This window comes from Euprymna scolopes, chromosome 30, assembly GCF_053919585.1.
Source record: "Euprymna scolopes isolate OS-2025 chromosome 30, ASM5391958v1, whole genome shotgun sequence".
In the NCBI taxonomy this organism is placed as follows: Eukaryota; Metazoa; Mollusca; class Cephalopoda; order Sepiida; family Sepiolidae; genus Euprymna; species Euprymna scolopes.
Window position 1 is genome coordinate 21,034,348 of NC_136511.1, and position 16,839 is coordinate 21,051,186.

The 16,839-nt window shown below is 36.2% G+C and overlaps 1 protein-coding gene across 1 annotated transcript; it reads right to left on the reverse strand.

Annotated features, from left to right (window-relative positions):
* Positions 1-1,019: 1,019 nt before the first annotated feature.
* On the reverse strand, positions 1,020-10,197 carry LOC145254582 (protein fem-1 homolog C-like). The gene is made up of 2 exons (XM_080113190.1): positions 10,088-10,197; positions 1,020-3,527 (listed from the first exon to the last, which is right to left on the reverse strand). The coding sequence occupies exon 2, from the start codon at positions 3,525-3,527 to the stop codon at positions 1,785-1,787; it is 1,743 nt and encodes a 580-aa protein (XP_079969316.1). The 5' UTR covers positions 10,088-10,197; the 3' UTR covers positions 1,020-1,784.
* Positions 10,198-16,839: the final 6,642 nt, after the last annotated feature.

The window sequence follows — 16,839 nt, forward strand, 5'->3', positions numbered from 1 at the left end:
ACGGTATTTCACTAGTGTACAAGATTTCCATATTTTTTATCATTTTCCACACTGGTTCCCCCACTTCTCACACCGGTAACTGACATTGCTGTAGCATTTTAATACATTGTTTTTATGTAAGAAAATCTGTGTTGGGCAGTTTTGGGCAATACAAAAACTTCACGAGAATACCTGCATAATCAAGCAATGCTGAGCGTTTAGATTACAAAAAAAAAAAAAAATAGATTAGTCGTGTAGAAAATGCTTGCTACGTTGTATGGCATTAGAGCTGTTCTTATTAAATCGAACTCGGGTTTTATGAAGATACTTGAATATTTACAGGAAAAAAATTCGAACAGGATGAGGACTAAGCACAAAGATTTCCTTTATTTTAGAAACAAAAGTTTCTCATTGAAATGAATCTATCGCGTTTAGTATCATCTTTTGTTGCAGTGATATTTTGCAGGATTATTTTAAATATCAATTACATTTGAATCAATTGAAGTGGTTTCTGTGCGCAACTAGAAAGCACACAGAAGGGTGTACTATCAAGAATACCACGGTTTATCAAAACGTCCCGTTGCTATTTTCCTGTTCGTCACTATCTTCTCTCATTTGCTTCACCACGAGAAGTTGACTAGGTGACTAGGTAGTTAGCGAACCCTTCCTCGCAGCAAAACTGATAAATAGACATACAGAGAAAATTTGGGAAAAATATGGTAAAATAGATCCAAAAATAGAATTTTCATTAGGCCTAAAATAGTCCATGGGGCACACCCAAGTGTTTTCCCGAAGTATAAAGAAAATATATAGAACTCAGTTAAAACTGTTCAGAAAGATTTATAAAAATCCAAGGCGTCAATGTTTTAATAAGCACAAAATTGGGAACAATGGCAGTGGGAAAGACATAGGAACCTTCCTCTCGGCGCACTACTTTTGATCCTCAAGAGGGGAGGCAGCTAATGGATTTAATTGAAAAGTGAACAATTTCACGTTTTTCGATAACAAAATGTATTAGAAATACGACACATTCGTTGATCATAAATCAATCTCGGGCAACGTCCGATCTCCCTGCTCGTATGTAGGGAAAGCGGAAACTCTGGATACTAAAATAGATGGTGAATAATAGAAACCTCATAAAAATAGTACACTTCTCCATTAAAAGATCTGATTTTTTTTTTTTTTTTTTTTTTTTTTTTAAACAAGTGTGGATCATGTAAGGGTCAAGATGTTTGGATATAAATTAAACCCTTCCCAGAAAGTCTGGCGTGGGGTAAATTAGAAAATTTACCAGACAAGCATACGTGGTCCCCTTCCACGAGCGAACAGTTTGAGAGCAATTTAATTCCTACAAGGGTCCCTGGGGAGGAACCAGAGATATTACAGAAAATCTGTTTAGGCCAAAATTGACTTACCATGATTAAGGTTTGTACAAAAGTTAAAAAAACACAAAAAAAACAAGGCATGGTTATGGAGAAAAGTGCGAACGAAAGATCGGGGGGGGGTGAATTACTAGGTCGAATCCCTCTTTGTCGAGAAATAAAGCAAATCTAGAGATTCAAAAATGAATAAAAACAAAATTCAAATATAAAATTGAACAAAACCACGCAGAAATAGAATCTGGGGAAAAATTAAAACCCATGAAATTCTTCGTAATGGAAGCAAAATTTCAAAAATAAAAAATGCGAAAAAAAAAAAAAAAGATATAGAAATTGTTAAAGTTCCAGAAACGAGAAACATAGAACATGTAAAAAAACGGTGTGGATTTTTCTGAAACTAGGCGAAGATTAAATAAATCAAATTCTTTAATGTGAATGAAGTTTAATGAATGAAACTAAACTTTTTGGATAATTTTCAGGAACCTTGATATTATATTTATAAATCGTTTGCGCAGCAAGGCATTGAAGAGAGAAATACTTCAAAAAATTTTTCATTGCACCCTTAACTTTCAGCGTCATAAATGGGGTCATGCCAAATTTATTAACTGCATCAATATGGCCGCCAGCGTCTGCCAACAACTGGATCAGATGTAATATATGAGATTTATTCGATGGCAGTAGCGAGACTGCGTGCATTGGTGTAATTTTTAGGTGGTTCGTGCAATTTGCATCGACGGAGCAACTGAGAATGAACGGAATAGTAGGGGAGGCACTTGGCGTTTCGATAGCCAGGTGAAGTAACGTGGTGGTGTAAGGATCAGACTGCCATCGCATGATTCTATGGACACCCTCCTTGATCCAATCTTTATCTTTTTTACAGAGTTTAAAGTTTTGCATAGCAGTTATATTCAAGAGTACAAGTTTAAGACATTCTAAGTGAACTACAAAATAAAATGATTTCCGATATCCGAATAATGTTGGCCAACAAATGCCAATCATAAAATCCATCAGACTTCTAAACTGAAACAAGAACCCCCTCATGTCTGATGGGTCATTATAAAAGTGATGTCGAAGCAAGTTCTGTAATACTTCAAGGGACCTATTAAAAGGGTTGGGACTTCCACTTGCAGGTATGTGTACGAATACCGAGAGTTCGGCTAGGACTTTTATCGCGCGTAATAATTCGTTATCGAATACAGGATGATTGGCAACAATCACAAACGCATCTTGAATAACTTCACCTAATGGGGAAAGTAAACGAGCCAACACTATTAATGCTTGGATATAGAGATCGGCTTTAGAATTTAAAAGCATGTAAAGTCGTTCTTCATTAACGAATTCAAATCCCAATTCCATTCTAGCTTTGTTCCGAAATTTATCTAAAACTCCAAAGAAATTTTCGTTTCGGATTCGTATCGACTTCTTCCAACATTGAACCCCTTTATTTAATTGTGATCTAAACACTATAGATTTAGCACCGCACAACTCCAGAGCTTTTACATATTCTTTTAAAGTGAACGTCCTATAATTCAACAATAAGTGTGCCGCGTTGCTATCCTCATTCAAGATCGCCAAGCACAAGGCATTGTCCTCAAAGCGGTTGGTTCCTCTGGCGTTTATACCATATTCTAATATGTTTCTCATTCGGTCGAGGTCTCCACAACGCGAAGCGTTTAAAATACACAACGGAGTATTTCTTAAATTAAAAAGAGACTGTAACGGAAGTAAAAAATTGTAGCGATTTAAAAGCAAGCCCAAGCACGAATACTTTTTTTTTAATGCGTATTGTGAAGAAACATTTACTTGTAGACTATCAACACTGACAGCCCCACGGCTTAATAATAAAAGAATCATCAGGATATCAAAGTTATCTATAGAGACCTGTACCGGATGCAAGGGTATGTGATGAGGAGTGTAAGGTTCGGAGATATCAGCTCCACATTCGTCCAGGAGATACTTCACAATGTCTCTGGATCGGAGTTCACATGCATGTCCAAGAAGCGTTTTATTGCAAACCATTTGGCAGACAATCAGCTGACGATTACGAAGCGTTAGGGGATTAAGTATTGAACGTATTCCGTCAAGATTATTCGTGGTGATCAAATCGTATATTCTTCGTGCGTTTTGTAGATGCACTTGGCATAGGTGAACTGCTATACTCTCAGCCATCTGAAAAAAGAATTGCATTAGTTTGAGACAAACTTGTGACGTTGTTACCGTTCTTTAATGCAGACTTCACAACTTTTCTGAAGGGTTTATCTCTGGCCTATGGGTATTCTGTAACGGATTACCTAACATTATCGTTGTTTTTTTCCGATCTCGTACCACGTTTAACTTACTTCCATGCCCAAATTTCATTTACACTTTCCGTTGAAAATGCAGTGGGGGGACTACGCGAAGACCAATGTACACTGGTTGTCCAACCTGCAAAAAGGTGTTTATTCCGAATCCCGTTTTTAACATGGGGAGGTTGGGAGGTTATTCCGAAAGACACTTTATTTTCAATCTCCTCGCAATCAACCTCATAAAAGCTAAGTTTTCGGGTGATCCCCCATTGCACTTTCACCTTCCCCCCCCCCGGGAATATTAATTCAGTTACTTATAAGCTTTGATTAAAGATATGCAATTAATATGGTCAAGACATGGGGAGTTCAAATCGGGACGGATATTTTTGAAATTACTGGTTCTAAAAATTTAAAGGTTAATTGAGGAAATGAGAATAGTTTTGTCCTTAATTCAAGATAGAATACGAGAAAACTAAAAAAAAGCTAAAAAGGCGAGAGTGTTCCACGATCGAAACGTTGTGAAAACGGTTGCAACTTCAAAATAAAATTAAAAATTAAATTGTAAACGTTCGCATTTCCAATTTTTTCATCTGTAAAAATTAATTTTCAGAATTTTTACCTATATTATAGGAAAGTAGATTTGTGTGTGCGTGTGGTTCCGAAACAAATGTAAAGTATATCTGACAGTGTTCTTCGATAGGTTTTGAACAGAAAGTTATTTGATAAGTAAAGACGAAAATGAAAAAAATCCTACATAGTCTTAGAGTTAACATTTTTGACAATGGCATATTTTACGTTACATCGGCCGGTGTAATGTAAATTATTCCCCTGTAAAATATTTTATAAGACTAAGTTAAAGTCGTCAAGCTCAAATATCAGCTGACCTGATATTGTAAACAAACAGACGGAATTTGATTAACGATATAATTTTTTTTTTTTTTTTTAATCTGGCGAATTAGTTAACCGCTCGAATTATTCCTAGTAATATTAGATAATCAATAAAGGATTGATTCCATAATATATACACAATCTTCATAAATAAAATATGCTTATGTGTATTGTACGATTGGGCAACGCCAGGCGGATAGCCAGTCTTCTATAAACATCAGAAAGTATAGATTCAGGAAAATATTAGTACATAAATAAACAAGTTTTATGTAATACTTTCGAGACATTTTGATTTTGTGTCCAATAGACTTTAGTTTGTGTTGTACGTATATATTTATGGTTCCGACCATCTACAAAAAGATTAAAAAGATAAAATGGGAGTAACATTTCATCATAAATTAAAATTATATATGCATACACACATATATATATATATATATATATATATATATATATATATATGCCAAGAGTTCCACTATAAAAACCTTGTGCAAATATTTTGCTCAAGCCATATGTACTGTTCATAACTGTGTGCCTATGTATATATTAAAATGTACGGTAATGCATTTCTATATAATAGCCTCCCTTAACTACTACAGAGAAAAGTTGGTAGAGATCGCAGACGTCAATTTCTTTTTAAAATTTGACCTCCTTAGAAGTTGTTTTGGGCTCAAGTATAATTATAAATTTAGATCCCTGTCCAAGAAACCTATATCTAAAATTTCAAGTGTTTGGACCCGAAATTGGCGGAGAAGTTTGGTAGAGTCCTCTAAAGGTCAAATCGTTGAATTGTCACCCCTTAAGCGCAAAATTTTTGTCCGAAAACCGATTAAGAATTTTCCGAATCTCAATGGCCCTTATGCAAAGTTTTGAGTTTGCAGACTAAAAATTGACGGAGTTATTTGGTAGGAAAATGTACACAGACAGGCACATTCTCTTTTATAGATTAGAAAACTTTGAACTGTCCGAGTGTGCTTGAATCGGTGTTCTACCACCGGATGATTCCATATTTTAAAGAAGGATGACAGATTATATATGATTGACTGCCGTCGATTTTCAACGTATGAGGTTCCGCCACAACTAAGTTTCTCGGAAATCCACACAGGATTTGTTTATATTGGTGAAGGCTTTGTGTAGAATCATCTACATTTTTGGAATTACAGATGACTGCCACATGACAGTAGACCGCAGGTTTTTAGAGTTTTCTTACAGAGTTTCTTGATGCATATCTAAAAGACAGTGGTGGCATCGCTCCTAGTGAACTAATGCGCCTCATATACTAATCTGGAAATTTCTATGACATGGTGCGGTATATACAGCGTCTAACCCTTCCAAATAGTCACCCATCTTGTACTGGCCAAACTCAGCGTTGCTTAACTTCGTTGATCTGGCAAGAACCGGTGTGTAAACGTGATTGGTCTAAATACTTGAAGTTTTGGATATAGAGTTCCTTGGACATGGATCTAAGTTTTAGATATAGAGTTCCTTGGACATGGATCTAAGTTTTAGATATAGAGTTCCTTGGACATGGATCTAAGTTTTAGATATAGAGTTCCTTGGACATGGATCTAAGTTTTAGATATAGAGTTCCTTGGACATGGATCTAAGTTTTAGATATAGAGTTCCTTGGACATGGATCTAAGTTTTAGATATAGAGTTCCTTGGACATGGATCTAAGTTTTAGATATAGAGTTCCTTGGACATGGATCTAAGTTTTAGATATAGAGTTCCTTGGACATGGATCTAAGTTTTAGATATAGAGTTCCTTGGACATGGATCTAAGTTTTAGATATAGAGTTCCTTGGACATGGATCTAAGTTTTAGATATAGAGTTCCTTGGACATGGATCTAAGTTTTAGATATAGAGTTCCTTGGACATGGATCTAAGTTTTAGATATAGAGTTCCTTGGACATGGATCTAAGTTTTAGATATAGAGTTCCTTGGACATGGATCTAAGTTTTAGATATAGAGTTCCTTGGACATGGATCTAAGTTTTAGATATAGAGTTCCTTGGACATGGATCTAAGTTTTAGATATAGAGTTCCTTGGACATGGATCTAAGTTTTAGATATAGAGTTCCTTGGACATGGATCTAAGTTTTAGATATAGAGTTCCTTGGACATGGATCTAAGTTTTAGATATAGAGTTCCTTGGACATGGATCTAAGTTTTAGATATAGAGTTCCTTGGACATGGATCTAAGTTTTAGATATAGAGTTCCTTGGACATGGATCTAAGTTTTAGATATAGAGTTCCTTGGACATGGATCTAAGTTTTAGATATAGAGTTCCTTGGACATGGATCTAAGTTTTAGATATAGAGTTCCTTGGACATGGATCTAAGTTTTAGATATAGAGTTCCTTGGACATGGATCTAAGTTTTAGATATAGAGTTCCTTGGACATGGATCTAAGTTTTAGATATAGAGTTCCTTGGACATGGATCTAAGTTTTAGATATAGAGTTCCTTGGACATGGATCTAAGTTTTAGATATAGAGTTCCTTGGACATGGATCTAAGTTTTAGATATAGAGTTCCTTGGACATGGATCTAAGTTTTAGATATAGAGTTCCTTGGACATGGATCTAAGTTTTAGATATAGAGTTCCTTGGACATGGATCTAAGTTTTAGATATAGAGTTCCTTGGACATGGATCTAAGTTTTAGATATAGAGTTCCTTGGACATGGATCTAAGTCTTAGATATAGAGTTCCTTGGACATGGATCTAAGTTTTAGATATAGAGTTCCTTCGACATGGATCTAAGTTTTAGATATAGAGTTCCTTGGACATGGATCTAAGTTTTAGATATAGAGTTCCTTCGACATGGATCTAAGTTTTAGGTATAGAGTTCCTTGGACATGGATTTAACTTGATTTGAGCTAGAAACAATAAATGTTAAGGGATCAAAGTTAAAAAATTGACCGCCTATTTTTGCTCAAGATACACCTCCAAACATCCGGGCAACGCCGGGCTGAAATGCTACGTTATCTATAAAAATGAAAATGTGTGCACATTTCCCTAATAACTGTCAATATTCTGTATAGAGACTCGAGATTGACATACGTACTAAGATTTGGGAAAATCTTTATCGGTTTTCGGCAAAAAATTTGGCTGTCGAGTAGGTCAAAGTTCAGCGATTTGACCTTTGAAACATTTACCAAACTCCGCCAATTTTGGTTCTAAAGGCTTCAAATTTTAAATGTAGGTTACTTGGACATGGATCAAACTTTTATTTGACTTGAGGGTTCTCATGCACTTACTGATCCGTGCTGAAATAACGTTATTTAAAAAGCCATTCTTAACATTGAGAGGGGAGCGAGTTCTGTACCTATTTTGTACTTTAGCCTTACAATTGAATAAAAATAAAACTTTAAACTTGGAAATACGATTGAAAAAAAATGCGCGGATCAATAATAGCCTTAGCACCGATTTGAGCCCCAAAAATAGATATCAAAACGGTCGAAATTGGGGTCCAAGTTCAAATATTTGCCGTCTGCGGTCTCCAAATTACTCAGCCAATTTTTGGTCTAAACATTTGAAATATTATATAATGAGTAGTCAGGGATAGCGCCAAGCATTTTAATCGGGTTGGGGGGAAAATTTGAGCTGTCAAAGTTCCAGAGATTTGACCTTTGCGGTGTCTAGCGAACTACTCAGCCAATTATGGGTATAAACATTAAACAATTATACATAACGGGTATTCAGACATGCGGCAAGCAATTGAACCAATTGGGGGGCGAACATTTGGCTGCGAAAAGGTTTAAATTTAAAGAGTTGATCTTTGAAGATTCTACAAACTTTCGACGCCAGGTTTGGGTCTAAACCCTTGAATTTTAGATGTAGGTAACTTGAACAGGAGTAAAACGTTTTTGATTTTAGACGAAAATGTTAAGGGGTCAAAGTTATAAAAATAAAATAAAATACCTCTGCGATCTCTACGAAATTCACACGTAGGGCAAGTTATGAACAGTAAATAGGACCCGAACAAAACCGAGCGGAACTGCTAGTTATAGAAAAAAGCCTCTTAATCTCGTTTTTAATTTTGTTATATAAAGTCACAAAACAAAAATGAATCCGTACGTATTTTGAATGACAAAAAATATTCGAATTTCACCGAGTACTTCCAAGATTAGCGATCATTAATGAACTTTGCCTAAAAAGGGTGAATGTACTTTAAATTATATTTTCTGGGGGGGGATTGTGCGTGCAGGAAGGTATGTGACCATATTCATTTCATTCTTTTGACTCAAGTATATATCCGACAAAGTAATCAACCGAGAACCAGACCAGTCTATATAAAACATAAGATATTAACGGATATATACAAAAGAGTCAAACAATGAAAAGCACATGCTTTAGTCACAGCCCTAGTAATTATAGAAATTGTAGCCTTACTTGTAGAAGGCTATTTAGGGAATATTTTACCGTAGTTTTTATGTAAAAACACTTTGTGCATATATTTTTGTGCTAATGCGTGATCCGCGCTATTTTTTTTTATTTTATTTATTTTTTACAATCTTATTTCCACGTTTAATTGAAGTTTTCAATTGTAAGGTTAAAGTACAGAATAGGTAGAACACACACCATGTTAAGAATGGCTTTTTAAATTACGTTATGATTTCAGCACGGATCTCTCTGCATGAGTGCCATATTTTTTCGTACAGTCGTTTGATCTGCTAAAGTAATACTTCATTAGGAGAAAAATAAACTGAAGTATGTACAGTTTAACTGATAGAAGAGACCAAATCCTCAAATAGAAGAGATATGATCTTGTCCTAAACTAGAGTCTGTTTATGTACAGGGTTACTAGGATATAAGAGTTGAAGGGACCGGAGTAGTCTTATACCCGGGTTACACTATAGTTGAAATTTACGAGGGACGAGCGAAGAGTAATGCCTATAATTTTTAAATCTCGCCGGAATGGGCACAAGGAAATTGCAAATTACATTAACTAAACGTATGCATAAATGACGAGGAAGCATTATCTTTCGGTTGAAGATAACGACCGGATTAGATAAGCAACCCTCTCCACGGACGTGCCTACGCAGAGCTGCGTTATTGAATTCTAAGAAAGTATTTGGGTGCTATCAGCTAGAATCAAAACCAAAACTGTAGCATTTAAAGCTGAGGACCTTTCATAAATATTAACAGATTAGCGGTTGAGGGGCGGGGTTCCGCCCGGGCATAAAACACGCTTAAATAGCATTTCCATTCGTCCATATTACAGAATCGTGATGTCAGTTTAATATATATATATATAAATAAAGTGATTGGTGTTATTCTTTAACAACTCAATTTTTCGAGACGTAAAAGTTTACTGGGATATTCACATACAAAGTGTTAAACGCTGGGAAGGAGCATCAGGATTTCTGCGAAATTCGACTGAAATAATATTAAACAAAAGTAATATAAATTCAAGTTTTGACATTTGTAATGAATCGAACAATAAGGCCTTTAGAAATGAAGGTTGATTATTTCGTAAAAATGCTATACTTAAAGGATTATAAAATAAGACTTGCAGTTTCAAGCTACAAGAATTAGATTTCATCGATATTACCTTTTTGCGTGTGTCAATCCTTGCCTCCTGGTATACTCATTGTATCGGTTTGATTTTATTGTTTAGTAGGCAGTTCTTGATGGATTTATTTGCATACGTGGTGGCTCAGTTTTTAATTAACGGTTTCCACAACTGTGTATTTGCAAAAAAAATAAAAAAATAAATAAATATGAGGGAGGTGTAATGTGGAGCAAGTACTGTTTAATGTTTACCTCGAAAGTTTGAAAAACCAAGAATGCCAGGTTCTCGCCCGTGTGGAGGGAAACTTTTTTAAAAATAATATTTGGTGCTGACGAACGATGAATATTCATTGCAATTAAAACGACTTCTGATTAATGCGATATCAATTTGTGATTTATTTACCATATTTCATTTGTGATCCGTTTTTATTGTTGTAACCCGGATATAAGGGACCAGAATATAAGAAAAACGGATATGAAAGAGATTTTCTCTAGTCCCAAATTAAAACAGGTTCTTTCCGTCTTTGACGGAATATGGATACCCACGACTGAATGCTTGCGCGAAAAATTTTTGTGGCAGGAGCTGCGCAATCTTCAACCACACCTCTCCTGCGTCGACATTGTTAAATACCAGTGGCAAGTGAAGTGTATGTACGACACTACCATTTATGGTACCACATCTAAGACAGTAAACGACCAAGTTCTCTCCAATTCTCTCTCCTCTGATCTTGAGCACGTAGTACAATGGGGAAAGGAGTGGCTGGTTACTTTGAATGCATCTAAAACCAAGCTTCTCTCTTTACATCATCAACATTCTAATCCACATTTGTCATCAATTGAAATGAATGGCTCTCGTCTTCAGGAGGCCTCAAGTTTTGACAAGCTTCTGGGCTTGACCATTACTCCTGATCTTAAATGGAACACGTACATCAAATCTGTTGCCAAGGCCGCTGGAAAAATGGTGGGATCTTTCTATCGATCCGGTAGATATCTCACTGCTGATGCTATTCTCTATCTATATAAGAGCCAGGTACGTCCAAGGATGGAATACTGTTGCCACATCTGGGCAGGAGCTGCTAGAAAGGACTTGTCCTGCCTTGATAGAGTTCAAAATAGACTTCGTAGCCTCGTAGGAGATGTCCTTTTCTCCTCCTTGCAACCTCTATCTCACAGAAGAGATGTTGCGAGTTTGTCTCTGATGTATCGTTATTTTCATGGAAAGTGTTCAACTGAGCTTCAATCTATGGTCCCCCCTCGCCAAACTTTCACAAGAAACACTCGTCTAGCTGTAAACACTATCAATAATTTCCCCCACTCTTTATCTGTGCCTAAACCTAAAAGTAGATTCCATGAACAAAGCTTCTTTCTTAGAACTGCACGCCTGTGGAATTGTCTTCCGTTTTCCTGCTTTCCGGCTGACTACAATATGGTTGTGTTCAAGTCTAAAGTAAATAAGTTCTTGATGAGCCGTTCCGTATAAGTTATCAAATTTACCAAATTTTCATTACTAATGATTACTATATTGTCCAATTTCTACTGTACACTCTTTAACCCTTATCCTTGAGTGGCCTCTGGGCCTTGATAATGTGGTGATGCCTATGTAAAAAAAGGACGACTGGAAACAAATGCCGAGATAAGCGGAGAGCACATATAGCGCCTAGAATTCCCAAATGGTCACCCATCTGGTATTTACCAGGCTCAACGTTTCTTAATTTGCTGATCTGACGAGACTCGGGTGTCAACGCGATTATCCCAAATTAAAGTCTGTGTTAATATATGCTGTAACCCGGATATAAGAGAGCTATATGGACGGGAAAATGATTATCTTTTATTTGTATAATGTTTATCTTTTGAGTTTCCAAGTCGGAAATATAAATGATCAGTGTTATGTAATGTTTCCTAATTGGGAGGCGCAGATCAATACATTCATTTTATAGGAATCTGATACTTCTAAGTCGACGCCCGCTTTCTGAGTACCCGGGTGTTTGGAGGTGTGTGTTAAGCAAAATAAAAAAAAAAGTGGTAGTTGGTAGGCAGGCTCGAACATGTACCACGAAGGAGGAAAAGAATGTGAAAAAAGTAACATCTTTGCTGTTGCGTCCATCGCAAAACGACAAATTGAACGGCTTGGAGTTAAGTCAAATGATTACAGCTTCTTTTTTAGTTGTGTTTCCTTCAATCATTAATCCTCCCTATATTTTTATTGTATTTCTAATGATCCGTTGCAGAGATTTACGGCGTGAAACTCTGAGTAAGCAGCTATTGTTATAAAATTCCACCACGTAAAAACAAATGAGCTGATCAATAGTTGCTAAGCTACGTATAAATACTTTATAGTTGTCTTTTCTCATAAAATATTCGAAAGTCGTTAAAAAAATATCCTATTATTTTATCTTATTTCTATTACAGATCATGCAGTTGCGGGAAACTCAAAGAAAGCAACTCCTTGTCATTAACGTGCGTCACAAGCAATGATGCGTCATTAACCCTCTCCACGCAGAAAACAATTGAATCAAGCAACACTTGCTATTGCTACTGGAACGTTTACAAAGACGATACAGTTTATGTCAGCCAATTAAGAAACTTTTTCGTGAATTTTAAACGTCAATGCACAAGGAAAACGCAAGAAAACACTGCGCAAAACGGCGCTCCTTTATCGCTGACAATCACTAATGAAACGTTTGTAAACAAATTCCAGAGCACAAACATTCGCTCGTGTAAATGTTTCCATCCCCGTCTTCCAGTTAAAAATAGGAGGCCTTACATACAGAACACATCCTTTTATGTACAAAAAACATGATAGTTGGCTGCCCCAAAAGTTTACCTCCATAAAAAATAAAAACAAAAATAAATGCTTGATTACTAATTAGGAGGCAAGGATGAAACAATGGACAGAATTAAAGAGCGGATTTTGTCCTCAAGTATTTGAATGGCATACTGGTTAGGAAGGGGGAAAATTATAAGATAAGAACATATTTTATTTTCTCAAATTTCTAAGGAGCTAATAAATCGGTTAGAGTACTAAGAAGTGTACAGCCATGGAACCTGCTCGTTTGATCTCCAACGCAGATATTATGGATGAAGTATCTTAAAATGTAGAATTCTTTTTCTTTTGCGAAAGTCACATTACTCTTTAATTGATTTGTGTGTGTGTGGCACCCGTCAGTCGAAACGACTATGGATCAGCGCCGTATTAAGATTTCCTGTATGCATCCTTTTCTGTGACTGTAGAGACCAATTCTTGATTTGCATAGTCTGCCACAGCCTTGACATACGAAGGTTGTTATGCAATTTGCCGCTTCGTCCGGCTGTTCCGCCTGTACACTCGCTCTTCTCCTAGCTCTCTTTGCAGCGTTTTCAACATGGAGGGTCCTCTCGCTGATGATAATCCCCTGGCGTATCATTTTCCTCCAGGCAGTTCTGTCAGCTGCAGAGGCTTCCCATGCATTCCTGTCCACCGAGAAAGCCTTCATGTCACGCGTGCAGACATCCCTGTAGCGAAGATGGGGTCGCCCCCTCTTTCTTGAGCCTGGGGCAAGCTCGCCATAGAGAAGGTCTTTAGAAATGCGCCCATCATCCATCCTGCACACATGGCCCAGCCAGCGAAGACGTCGCTAACGCAGTAGGGAGTAAATAGATGGGATGCCCGCTCTCTGCAAAACATCAGTATTACTCATTCTGTCCTGCCATGTGATACCAAGTATCCTACGTATACACCTCATATGGAAGACCTGGAGTTTCCTCTCTTGTGTTGAGTATGTAGTCCAAGATTCACTCCCATACAGTAGAACACTGAGGATGCACGCTCTGTAGACGGTCATCTTGGTGGAAGTGGCAAGGTGCCTGTTTTCCCAGACTCTTTAGTTAGTTTAGAGAGTGTTGTGGATGTCTTTCCAATCCTTTTGTTTAGCTCCACGTCCAATGAGAGGGTGTCTGAAGCAGTGGAGCCTAGATATTAAAACTGACGTACAACCTCTAGTGGTGTGCCTTGGATTGTGATGCTGGGTGGGGAGACGGTTGCTTGTCCCATGACTTGAGTTTTCTTCTAGCTGATAGTGTAGCCTTCTAATATATATATATATATATATATATATATATATATATATATATATATATATATGTGTGTGTGTGTGTGTGTGTGTGTGTGTGTGTGTGTGTGTGTGTGTGTGTGTGTGCGTGTATGTGTGTGTTTCGTTAAAAAGGACTGTCCCCCTTTTCCTGTAAGTAATAAGAAAATTAGATAAGTGGAAAATGAGATTAGGATAAGCCGAGATTCGAACTTTGTAAGCAAGGTTCGGAAATAGATCCAGAAAATAGAATGTTAGAATTTCGCATTGTTTAATTTCAAATAAAATAGTTTAGATATGTGTATTTTTTTGTAAAAAGAATTTAATTGTGCATTCTTTTATGGAAAGTGAATTAAAAAGGTCAGCTAAAAAATAATGAACAATACAATTTATAAACATATTGAAAAATAAGTTGGGTTGAAAAATAGGTAGCAGAAGTGTGTTTTGGAAATGTATGTTTCAGCCACGTGAGTCGATCACCTTTTGAGACCCCACGTCTGACGTCATAGCAAAAAATGGTCTCAATATAGGAGCTAGGGAGTCGAAGATCGGAGGAAGTCGGGTCCGGATCGAACAGTCAGCAGGGTCGGCCGGAAAGAGCTGACATGATCAGAGGAGTGCCCCTTTAGAAGCGATGGGAGAACGTTTAATCATGTAGAACGACTTTGAATACATTGACGTCATCATCATTCGACCGGTCGATCTGATAATAAAGAAGTTATGTTTTTGTAAAACTGTTTCGTGTCATCATTCAACATCAAAAGGTAATGTGTGAAACATTCTTAATATGAACTTTGTCTCCCTCATCGTATTATGAACTTTTTGTAACTCTTACAAGAAATGTATCTCTCGCTCTATCATCTCAACCGTATAAGTGTATCTCACCCTCATCATTGTTATATATATATATATATATATATGTCTGCCGTCTCCCTCCAATATTAATGCGCTCTATGCAACGCGCACACACACACACACACACACACACACACATATATATATATATATATATATATATATATATATATATATATATAACTACTTAATTTACCCACATAAAATTAATATATGAAAGTATAGATTTATGCGTAAACTTTAAGTATTTACTTCAAAAGTGCTCAATACGTAGGTAGAGCTAGTTAATAATTTATAAAATATATATGTCGATTAAACTACGCTGAATATTCAGCGTTTCATCCACTCTTACGCATGAGCCTGAAGAGTCCTAGGGTGGATGAAACGCGGAATATTCAGTATAGCTTAATCGACATATATATTTTATAAATTATTATATATATATATATATATATATATATATATATATATATATATATATATATGTAATCCACATACAATACTGATTCGCTGTTTCACAGCTCATCAGTGCGGCTAGACAGGCAACTACCTCAAGTCAGGATGGAAACCCGACCGTCTGTACGATCGTACAGTCTCATAACCATTTCGATATCGGCGGCTGCGGAGCGAGTATTGAATTTAACGATGTTTTAACATCGTCCGAAATATCTCCGCTCGAATTGTTTACACAAACAGCATCGCTTATATGCTAATGGTGATTCGTATATCACTTCTCAATATGCTCAACTCAAGATTAGGAGATGCAGAATTATTTTCACTAAGTAAATAAATGCAAAATTACACAAGATTAAAGTTTTACTGGTTATTTAAAAATAAATAAATATTTGTCATTTTATCTTTAGTGCCAGCAATGGAAAATTGAGTTTTAAACAAAACTATAAAATAAGAAAAATGAAAATAAAATTTTTTGGTATCGAAATATAGTATTTCGATTCTGATTAATCATCCCAACACTAATTGAAATCAATGACAACCGCAACGAAATCTTCATTTTTCTGCATTCTCTTTTCAGTTGCTTTCTGACGATGTTTAAAATCATTTTTCCTGATTTTGTGATTTTTTTTTTCTCCTTACAAAACTCAATCGTGTTCTGCAAAAAAACAAAGCAAAACCAAACACCATGAATAAACATGTGAAGATATAAAGAAGATTATTGGATTCGGCATTTGATAATTTGTCTATTAATTCTATTTTCGAACCCTTCCAACTTCGGAATAACAGTCTTCACTTTCGGTGGGAATTGGCTGATGTAACCACCATTTTTATCACAAGTGCGAGATCTTTCCAATTATTCAGGATTCATAATCTAAATGGTTTTTAACAATTTATAAAGTTTTTTTTTTGCAAACATTTCAAGGTGCTATTAATTTTAACCAATGGAAAAAAGAATAAAATTATAAACTAATGAAGAGAAACAAACTTCATTCATTCAGAGCGGTTATGTGCTTGCGAGCGGTAGTTCCCAATTGTCAATTTCGCCTCTGGTATTTACCTCTGTTTAGTCGCTAAATGATGTGAAACAAAGTCAGAAAGTGAGATAATGAAGCCAGCCCCCCTAATGATATAACCCTATAAAATTTACTTGATCCCTCCAGCCTTGATAGACGTGGTTTAAATATTTTCTCCAGTGCTTTGTCTTTTAATGATTTGGAATTCATTCCATTTGCGATTTTTTCCAAGGAACTCTGCCTTTTGGATCATTTTGGACGATTTGGAATTTACCCATTGGATTTGAAATTTTAAATTCGACCGTTTTGGATTTTACCATTCTTGGATTTTTTTACCCTTCACCGGACTATCCATTCATGTGAAATCTTTTTATCATTTTTCTTTTACCTCCTATTCCCCT